This window comes from Periophthalmus magnuspinnatus, chromosome 1 (genome assembly GCF_009829125.3).
Source record: "Periophthalmus magnuspinnatus isolate fPerMag1 chromosome 1, fPerMag1.2.pri, whole genome shotgun sequence".
NCBI classification, from domain to species: domain Eukaryota; kingdom Metazoa; phylum Chordata; class Actinopteri; order Gobiiformes; family Gobiidae; genus Periophthalmus; species Periophthalmus magnuspinnatus.
Genome location: NC_047126.1, coordinates 21,679,148 through 21,690,260, shown reverse-complemented (window position 1 = coordinate 21,690,260; position 11,113 = coordinate 21,679,148). Strand labels below are relative to the sequence as shown.

The 11,113-nt window shown below is 38.8% G+C and overlaps 1 protein-coding gene across 1 annotated transcript in view; it reads left to right on the top strand.

Moving 5' to 3' along the window:
* The first annotated feature begins 791 nt into the window (after positions 1-791).
* tll1 (tolloid-like 1) overlaps positions 792-11,113 on the top strand; it is a 24,651-nt gene continuing 14,329 nt past the window's right edge. Inside the window, exons 1-2 of the mRNA XM_033968619.2 lie at positions 792-971; positions 10,501-10,611. Of these exons, the coding sequence (XP_033824510.1) occupies positions 797-971; positions 10,501-10,611 (286 nt within the window). The 5' untranslated portion in view covers positions 792-796. The remainder of the gene's footprint in view (positions 972-10,500; positions 10,612-11,113) is intronic.

Below are 11,113 nucleotides of genomic sequence, written 5' to 3'. Positions count from 1 at the left end.
TGTGAATAGTTCAATCTATTTAGACATTTATAGGCTACGTAGGCCTATAGATAAAATATTTATAGAAGTGTTGTCACCTACAAAACACATCCTTTTCCATAAAGCCGCTCATTTAGGAGCAGAGAGAACCTGAGTGTTACTTTTACCGCTACCGGTTTTACAGTAGGATCTGTGGGGCTTCAGGGCTGAGCGTCCAGTGTTATGTAAATGTCAGTATCGGTCTCTGTCAACACAGACCTGAGAAAGGAGACAATAAACTTTAGCATCACCATTCACAGCAATAGTCTCATTGCGAAGCGCGCGGAGCTGGAAGTTTTGATGGTTCAGCAGCACTGAGTCTGAGCAGGTATAGGAGGTGGGCTGTGAGGCAGCGCTGGGAGGCGGTGCTAGTTCTGAAGGGACAGACAGAGAGAGAGAGGGGGGGGGACACTGCTCTGGCGAGAATCACACGCTGTGGGATAGCCTACCTTAGTTACTTTTGACTTGCACTTTATTTGTGCGTCTTTGCGCAGTGGCGCGCTGCTGTTGGACTCATTCTATCGTTTGTTCCTCCGCAGGCGCACCTGGGAAGCGCCACCGGGAGGCAGCGCAGTTTCCGAGAAGACCCAGTGAAGCTTTGACAGTGTCGGAGAAACACCTGAATGTTAACCTGGAACATGGATGACAGCCGGGCTGCCCTAACCCCGGCTCCTCAATGACCTGCTAGGCGGCTGCCATTGATGCTTTCACCGAAGAGCGGGGTGACCGTCTCCTAACAGCGCAGGAGACTTGCAAGCCTTTCTTCATTTGTCCCCAAATGGACCGCGTGCCTTTGGCACAGGCAAAGATGCGCTGGATAACGCTATTTGCCGGCTTGACTTTCTGGGGCAAAATATCTGTTACTCACAGTTTTGACTTCGGTGAAACAGACTATGACTATTATGAAGAAGACAAAAATGATGCCATTGACTATAAAGACCCATGCAAAGCTGGTGAGTATTTATTTATTTTTTTGTGATGTTGTACTTAGCTGTACATGACAGTCTGATGTAGGCAGCACGTGTGAATGAAAGATGTCCAGATGTCCATTCCCACCGATCAGTTCGTTAAGTCTGAGACTTGCCATGATCCTGCGATGGATGCCACGTGCAGCCCGCGGTCACTGAATCTCTGTAAATATGATGACACAGACACGCGCATTCAAAAGTGCAAAAAATATGGTTTGATGCCTGGGAGCTGCGGCTTTGTGTGTTGCGCATGCTCTCGGATGATGTTAAATCAACCATCAAAGAAGATGACTGCAAGCCAACAAAACATACCAAAAGCGCGCTCCCCGAGACAGGTCCTATAGGACGTTGAATGTCATAATTCACTTAGTTCAAAACCTGAGCCTCTCTACATTCAGTCATGATGCACGCATGCACACGCGAGGAAAAGGAAAATTTACCTGATAGTCTTCAAAGTTCAGCACTGACAACTTTAAATGTCCATGCGAAACGCTATCATCCCATAATGTCATAAAGTATACCACACTGAAGCAGAGAGGCACAGTGAAAACTTTTCATTCACGTCTATAAAACCATTAATATAATCACTATTTTTTTATTGATTTAGTTCTAATAAATGTATAAGAAATTAAGTCTTTGGCTATTGCCTGAGCATCGTTTGCAGTTACATTTTTTGTCAGTCTTTATGATGTCAATTATTTTAGGTTATTGCTTTAACAATGTTGCGTGAGATATCTGTGAGATATCCCCCCATTACATTGTGTTCAATAGTGTGTTAAACATGTTAAATGTTTTTGAATGTTGTGGTGATGACACATTATGTGAAGTAGTTTTCCCTTGAAACTGCAAGGTGTGCTGGCAGAGCTGATAGATATACATTCCTCACATAGCGTATACACAAACCTTGCACAGCCTGGATACACTGCCCTCCTGTCACTGTGGCTTCTGACTTCACAGGGCCCTTATGTGTGTTATGTTTGATCTGTCACAAACATACACATTCAGTCGACAGTACATATTTTTATTTCCTGAAAAGATGAGTGTACATAAGGATTATTTTTTAAAACTGCATTACCACAAACCAAGGTGATGGGTTACTTATTATATATAGACATTTCTCTTATTTGAAGTAGGATTTGCTTGGTGTTCCTTATTAAGTATGTATGAAAATAGATAAGCTGTTCCTAACTGTTATATTGAGCAACCACATTCTGGTCTAGTGAGTTTGTGCACTCAGTGAAAAAAATGTTGTTAAAGCTCTGACCAGTGCATGTTGTCAATTTAACTTTTAATTTGTTGTTTGTCTGAGAGGTGGATAACCTTGTCTATCATCATTCTACTACAGGGCAGCTGTGACTGCAGAAGTAGCTTACCACCACCAAGTGTGCAGAATGAGTACAGGTCCACTTGCCCGGCAAGTCCAAAATGATATCTGTCTGTATGTATTTTTCATACTGAGGGATATCAGTGAGGTCCCCACGCCCTCAGTCACACCTCGAGCCAGGCTGAAACACGGCCATGTGATCAGATTTTTTTATTTGAGCGATGCATTTGAAATGAGGAGCTCAAAATTTAACTTTTCTCACTGCAGATTAATAGAATTCAGTGCTTTGCTCAATGATTGTACAGAAATCTGCAATATTTTTCAGTTCTATGTCATTTTTTTTCTTTTTTTCCCTCATAAGCTGACATATTTGTGTTGTTGTGAATGGACCATGTATCTTGCTGATTTGTTAATCGTGCACATTTGAACTCAGGGAGATACAACCAGTGACCAGACACACATCTTCAGAAATTACTGGAGAAGTATGTAATCAGGATCCTATCAAACTAGTCTACAGTAGCATTTTGAAAAAAAAAAAAAAAAAAAAAAAAAAAAAAAAAAAAATATATATATATATATATATATATATATATATATATATATATATATATATATATATATATACACATATATATACTAATATTTGTAATTGTCGGTATGAGTATTGGATGGGTTTGCAGATATGTGTGTATTTTGTGTGTATTGAGACTGTTAATGTGACTGAGGAGGAGATGCATACAGTATACAGACACTTATTACGGTATCCATGAGTGTGCAATGGTGTGCATTCAGAAAATTGCATAGTATATAATTTATTCAGTGATAACTGTTTTGTTTATGTGTGGATTTAATGTAATATCACTATGTAAGAGTGGCTTGTCTTCTCTATAAGAAGTGGAAGTGCAGCTCATTCCAGGCCTGACCCGGTGGCATGGCTCTGAGTGGTTGGTATTCCGTCTCCTGTTTTTGCTGGGAAAACTTAAGGGGAATATTTGGCTGTCTGCTTATCTCCCCCTAGTCCCGCGCTGGTAGACAGGAGAACACACACTTCCAGGCTTTTGTGAAATGATTTCCCTATGCGGACACACACGCTCACATGGCCACACAGTTACTACACAGTGACTACACACTCCTGCAGAGCTCTCTCATTCACCAGGGCTTATCTCTTCCTGGTTGTCTGCATCCTGCTACTCAGCTGGAGATGACACACACACACCCTCTCTCCACTCACTCAGAGTCATTCATGCTTCCTCCAAAATCACAGTTCACATCACATCTCACACACAAAGTGAAAGCTAAACAAACCGTGTGTCCGCAGCACAGCGGGTCAATCCTCAGGAGTGACCCTGTCCTGCTGCCTCTTCACTCACTCACTCACTCACTCACTCACTCACTCACTCACTCACTCACTCACTCACTCACTACTGCTGACAAAAATCATATTAATATCATGTGCACTTCATGCAAGTTCTTTGAAGCAGCTATTGATGACAGGTGTGCATTAGCAATAATGTCTCCATGGAGAAAAGTAGTTGGTGGATCATGGTTACATAGTGCATCTTTAGGCAGTAAGTATGTTCAGTGTTCAAGAACAAATGCAAAACTCAGGGGAATAACATGAATGTATTTGATTTATAAAAAGTATTATTTAAGTGAATGTCATGCCACTGAGCTGAGTGGCCCTTCCCCCATACTTAAGTTGAAAGCAAACTAGAGCAATGTGTGTGTGTTTGACACCGTAGATGAGTTGTATTGTAGGACTGCCGGTGCTCCTCGTATGTATATTAAACAGGATTTTCCCGAGTAGAGTGCTGCTGCCAGGGTGCTTTCGAAGCTTTCCCTCCTCAGCACAAACTCCAGGCTCGCTCTAAGTGGACTGTTTGTTTTGGAGCGTCATTATTCCGGAGCGGGAGAAGCCATGAGTCAGCAGTGCAGACATTGTGCCCACCTGCCACACTCTACTGCTCAATTATTCATTTCACCTTGTGTGGCACATTGTGTCTATAGCTGAAGAAGAGACCATATATATAAATGTTACACCTTCTCTAAATCTAGGGCTGACAAATTGAAGTTCCGCTATGGTTCACAAATTAACTTTTGAGATTTGTGGAAAAAAAAGAAAATGTATTTGTCTGAAATATAGTTCTCCAATATCTATACTGGCACTGATATTTTTGAACACAGAAATTGTCATTGAATTTGCAGTTTATATTCAAATCAGGAATCAGTTCACAGTGACATTTTAAATACATCCAGTAGCATTAATATTTGAGAAAGGCTGAAATGTGAAATATGTTAGTAAAGACCTAAAGCACAGGGTTAGCAGGTTTTATGCATAAGACCCCATACCATAATAATTATTCTCCCTCTGCAAGTGCACAAGACTGTAATTTGTTTGTTTCTTCCATAATCACTAAGAACCCTGCTAACATAAAAAGATTTGTGTGTCTATGCAGCAGTGCACCAGTTTGTTTTTGTTTTTTTTACTAGTGAGTGTTCAAATGGATCAAGCCGCTTGTACTATGATTACTTTAGAGCAAATCCTCATAGGGTAGAGATAAGCTCTTTTTAATATTACAGTCACATTCACAATATAACTTCAAGCGCATGGATATAATGAGATGCATGTGTGCTGGAAAAATGTGAAAACAGGAGTACAAAACATTTGTTTTGCACTTTGCTGTAGTATGTCACTTAATGGAAGCCTATTATGTTTGCCCCCTTTGAAACTCCCTGAATGCACCCTGAGTCAGTTTGGTCTGCACCCAGATCTGGTTCAGAGTGCACATTGTAAACAACTCCAGGAGTATTAACACTTGAGAGAAGACTAAAATATGAACTGATAAAGAAATACAATAATCAAAAACTCTTCACTGTACCATCTCCATGGGGATAGCAGGTGGCAGACACTACAACACAAACGTCTCATAGTGCACCTTTAAACATAAAATCAGCACTTGTAGCCACAACTATGAGCTGTCTATGGACTTGATCCATGTTTAGGCCTGTCACAATAACAAAATTTGAAGTGTGATATATACATAAATATATCATGATAAATGATAATACTGAAACTACTCAGTCTTCACCACTACCATTTCAAAATGTAATATCATTAACAAAAAATTAGCTGCCAAAAATAAATGACAATAAACACTTAAGTACTTTGTTAGTATCTACAATCAGTCAAAGTTTTATTCTACCTACTATAGCTCAAATGTTACTACTTCTGGTACTACAAAAACAAATATTGAGCCTCAAAAAATATTGTTTCAGCTTTCCTATATTAATACAAAAGTGGATTATAGTCATTTTTGTGGCAGGTCTACTATGTTGAGTGTGAACATAACCAGGTCTACATACATTATGGCCTGTAATTTTGTACTGTCTGTATTTGAATGTGTGCTGCTGCAGTAGCCTGTGAAGGTGAACAGTAGGGCTCTGGTCAGCAGGCTGTAGTCCTCCCGGGATGTCCTGGGGTTTGGGGATCAATAGCTTCCTCTCCCAAACTCCATTCTCTGTCCTCACACACCGGCTTGACTTTGGCCTATTAATGGTGCTATGGATTCACAGGTTCCTGGCAATCAATGGTCACACAACTATGCTCTCTTGTTCAATTTCTTTTCCTTTTTCATCTACGCTTCTGGACTTGCTGTAAATACATCTACATTATTGAACTAGACTTCTGCATTTATTTCACCACTTAAGGCTGAAGAAACACATGTTGTTTGATACAATTTGTTTGGGCCAAAGCACTGCCTGGTTGCTTGTGTACACGCACACACACACGACTTTAGTGTATGAGCCCTGTCATTTCATTTAACTTTATTTATACTTTATTTCTTTTTTTGTTTCTCTTACTCTCTTGTTCTTGAGTACCATGTTAAAATATATTACAATACAAACTAAAGAAAAAACCGCATAGGTCAATTTAAACATGATTATAAATGTTTATCAACTGATTATTAAAGTTCATTAGTGGCAACAATGTATCCAGTTTTGCATGTCCATGAAATGTATTCCATTTCTGGGACAAAATAACCTAAAGCTTTTTTTCCCATATCAGTTGTAGTGTGGCCAGTTTTTAGTTGTAGACAATCATGAGATTTTGTATTAAAAGCTCCCATATCAAAGTTCTACAAACAAGTGAGATATTGATGCATTCTATCAAGTAGTCCCATGTGTATAGTGGTGCGTTTTAAATTTATCACCTGTTATGACGCTTTCTCTTCAATTGCAACCAATGAAATTAATAAATATAGTAAAAAGTGCTGGGCCCAAAATTGAGCCTTGGGGCACCCCTTTGCTTAAAGTTTAAAATCTAAATTTAAACCCATCGGCTACTGCCTTTGTCCTGTTTGAAAGAAAATTTTGGAACCAATTACATTGCATTGTCATTGCACTGTCAAATCCAATATATTTCAGGCGCTTCAAGAGGATTTTATGATCTACTGAATCAAACCCTTTACTTGACTCAATAAACAGTGCTACACCATCTTGTTTGTCATCAAGGACTGTGAAAAATGTTGTGGTTGAGAGACAGTTTTATAATAGGTACAAGATTGGCTCTGGGTTTGAGTCAGTAAGGAGATGCGGTTCTCCATTTCTGTCATCCTCACTTCTAAGAGTAGACAGCTGTTATAGTGCACCAAGCTGGCGAGTGACACCATACTGTTAAACTCAACCAGTAAAAAGATCAAATGCAAAGAATTGTTTTATGAACTTTAACCTTCAGAAATTGGATGCAAGGGCCCTGAAAAAGAGCCCACTACTCCTCCTCCGCCAGGAGGTATGTGTTGTGCTTGGAGCATGGACACGTAAGATTCACTGATGTTGCACTGATGTTACTCATAAGTGGAAAACGGTGAATACATTTAGCTTCAAAGCACATGGTGGATCTGTGCTTGCCTTAAATAAGGACTGTGAACAGAGACAAAATCTAAAACTTGACAGAGGAGAGTCTCATGGCATGACACATATACGACATGTAAACAAACAAGGCTGGGTGACGACATCTCCGGGCCATGGCTCAGTTTGTGCAGGTGTGAGTGTGGGCCATAGAATGCTCTGTAAACGTGAACAGTCCAAAAAGCCTAGTGCGCATGTGCCCTTAAAATGCAACATGTGACACCTTATTATTTGGATTTGGAATGATTGATCCAGAAGGGGTCAAGCTGAGGTCACGCCGCCTGTTATGTGCTACTTTGTCCAGGAGTGGTGGCACGTAACGAAATGATGTGAAAGCCGAGTGTAGAACAAAACGGGAGCGTGGAGATGTGGTCAAAAAAAATTATAAAGTTGATTTTATTCTTACAAAATAATGTTCAAAAGTAGATACAAATGAAACAACTAGATAATGCAAAAATAAACTAAATAACCAAACCTTTTATTTCCCAGTTGATTGCTGGCCACTCCAGGTGTGGCTCAACCGATGGGTGGATCTGGGTGGATCTGGATAAGCGGAGGCAAGGCCAAACAGGACTGGTCCGTAACACCACCATCGCAGGACACATACCCATGAAAATCCAGGGCCAAATTTCTTATAGCTTGCAGACTCTTACAACAAGCTAAAGTCATATGGAATATCAATGGTGCAGTGGACGGATTCTCTTGCATGGTAGAGGATGAGGCGTGCTTCCCCATATGTTTGTGCAGCAAGCAACCTGATTGATAACCTTATACTATCTTGTAATTAGGAGAAATTGTGCAAATGTAGCATTGATACTAGTTTTGATCTTGTCTAGCCTGGCTCATGTCAGATTGATGTGTATAGCACTCTCAATTGTGCTGCACATTTATCAATCTGGAATAGCTCTCGTTGAAAGTAATAAAATCATCTCTGCATCACGATCGTCTCTGCATTGTCACACCTTCTGCATCATGACCACCCCTAAATCGCCCCTGCATCAGTATGATGTGTGTAATATTTGTAACAAATTTCAATCGTCTATGACAAACACATTTTTTTCATCACCCTACATCAAAACCAAAAATGTGCCTAAGAAAAATATTTTGTTGAAAATTCAACATGTCCACACCCAATGCCATATTCAAAATGTGTTTGATAATCTTTAATTGCACATGGGTGTAGTATTTTTGACCAAATTTAAAGTGATGAAAATTGTGCTGACTTCCTTTACGGTTTAGGGCAGGGCCATAATATCAATTTTTTATATTATATATTTCTTGTGCCGAGTTTCAGATTTTTGTGTAGATTTTTTCCGAGTCAGGCTCCTGTTGGCCCCATGAAAGTTGAAGGTGATGCTACTGAATCATCTTCTTTTTTTTTTTTTTCTTGCGGTCTTTGCTCAAAATTAGAGTTCGTTGATTTCTAAGTTTTGATACTGGTCACTGGCATGTCATTTCTTGTTTACTACTTTTTTTTTTAGATTTTTTGGACGTGGTTTTAATTAGTCCCTTGCTGGCATGTTGTCCTTGGCTCAGGACTAATAATGAGTTTATTCAGATATTTGATAAATGATAAATTACATTATGCTCAAACAATAATCAACAGCTACATGAAGGCAAATATTTGAAATTCTAGTCATGAATATAGCCTTCAAATAAAAAAAAAATTTGAATTTGAAAATGAACAAATGCTTATTTGCCCCAAACCACCTTTTACAATGCCTTTGTTTATACATTTTCATATTTGGGCATTTTTTGAGGTCCATATACTGACCCTACAAACAGAAATACAAAAATGTATCCTTGTTGTGCGCACTCTGGGCATTTTAAAGAGATGTATAAAGTAATTGCTTAACCTTTCAATAAAATATTTCTGAATATTTTTGGTAGTTCTTTCCTTTTTGCCTTATACATTATTTGTGTTGTCTGGAAGCTTATTGTACGCTTAAGTTTTTTTTGTGTGTGATAAACAACTGGTTGGCATGGTAATGAAAACATTATGAATTATTCATAGTGCTTGGAAAAAGCAGAACGTCTTAACAAATATTTGTGTTTGATCTGTTGAAGCGTCTTAACAGCGGAAAAATCTAACTTTTCCAGTTGAGAGAAAAGCACAAACATTTTCCCTGTTCACAAATGCACAAAGCACTTACCTTCTGCATTTTTTTTAGAAACAAAATTTTCTATGCTTTTACTAAAATAGGCTGAAGCACATTTGTTGTTGTATCCATGTTTGTTTTGGTTCGCGTGGACGCTTTGCCTTCCACACAAACCTAAAAGCTGCTCTGTCATTTGTCCACTTGCTGTTGGACAAATTTGAATCTTGCAGCGGAAGGATGGATTCTCTGGAGTTTGTTCAGTTTTTTTTTTTTTTTTGGACAATCCAATATAACTTTCTCCATTGTATTACAGCTTTCACAATCCAGTGTTTCCAGAGTATTAAGCAAGTATTTGTGTAGTATGCTTGTAGTACTTTTTACCATCTTAATTTGTAAACCAGAATGTATAGGTACTCCAGATCCTAAACAATAGTACAGATTTAAAGACAATGCCCCCACCACCTTCTGTTTTCTCTGGTGGCCGTTCTGATTAGCTGAATGACAAGCTGGGCCGATGCCATTGTGAAAATACTAGTCTTTAATCCCTGTGAGGGCCATAACTCGGCTCCATTAATCTGCGAGATGTTATCCACCTCACTATTGTTGGAGAGTGGAAATGAATTTGTCTGAACTAGAGTCACATCACTCACACAAACACAATGATGAAGCAACTGCCTGTGCCTGCAGTTACAGAGTGGAGATAGCCTTTCTCTGTGAGCATCAAGTAAACTATGCCTCCCCGTTTTAGACTATATCATGGCAATCCAATGGAATTGTGCAAAAACATGCCTTAATGTCTTGGTTGAGGTTCAAGTATTTCATAAAATCATCATAAAATGCAGAAATTTATACTCATATTTCAAAGAACACTGAACAATGCAAGTTTGTTTTATTAAAAATATTTTTGCTTCCTTTTTATAGTTTTTATTATACAATACAACAATACTCAAAATGCAAATGTTGCATATCTTCCAAAAAACAAACAAACAAAAAGAAAAAATGCAATGGCAATATTATCCAACCTCATTATCATCATTATCATCTTGATCAATGTCATTTAAATTTAATGTGAATTATAACCCAAATGTTTCTTGGCCACACAAACATTTTTTCTTCCATAACTAAGCCCCGACGTTGCTCTTTTCATTATTAGTTTTATTTGTTTTGGGTTTTGTGCTTGCAGCTGTGTTCTGGGGGGATATCGCTCTGGATGAGGAGGACCTTCAGATGTTCCACGTGGACCGAACAGTTGATCTTACCCATCGCACAAACACACACACAGGACACACAACGGGTGAGTGGCATCTTAGTGATGGAAAGAGTACATTAAATCTGTAAACCTATAGCAGGAGGATGGTTGGATGTTAGAAAATATACTCAACTACTTGTACAAGTTGCTTTCAAAATTTCTAAGGCGCTGTACGTGATTATTACTGTGTTAAAAACATGAAACTCCAAACTAGTTTAAACAGCTTGCAGTGGTTATTCCTCACTTACCTTATACATTCCAAGCATCCAAATTATTTACTGCTATTAGTGTTTTTTTCATAGCTCTCAGAGACCAGTGCAGAGTTTTGCACTAGTCCCGTAAATCTATTTATCAAGAACCTGCAAGCTAACACACACTTCCTGATTACTGGAAAATAAAATGCTTTCTAATTAGATTCATACATAACGCAGGTGCCTTATTTTGATCTCAAGAGCTGCTAATACAATATATTTCAACTGGGATAAGAGAAATTTGACTCAAATAAATGGGAACAAACTGGGGTACCTGATCTGAACTATGAAAGAAG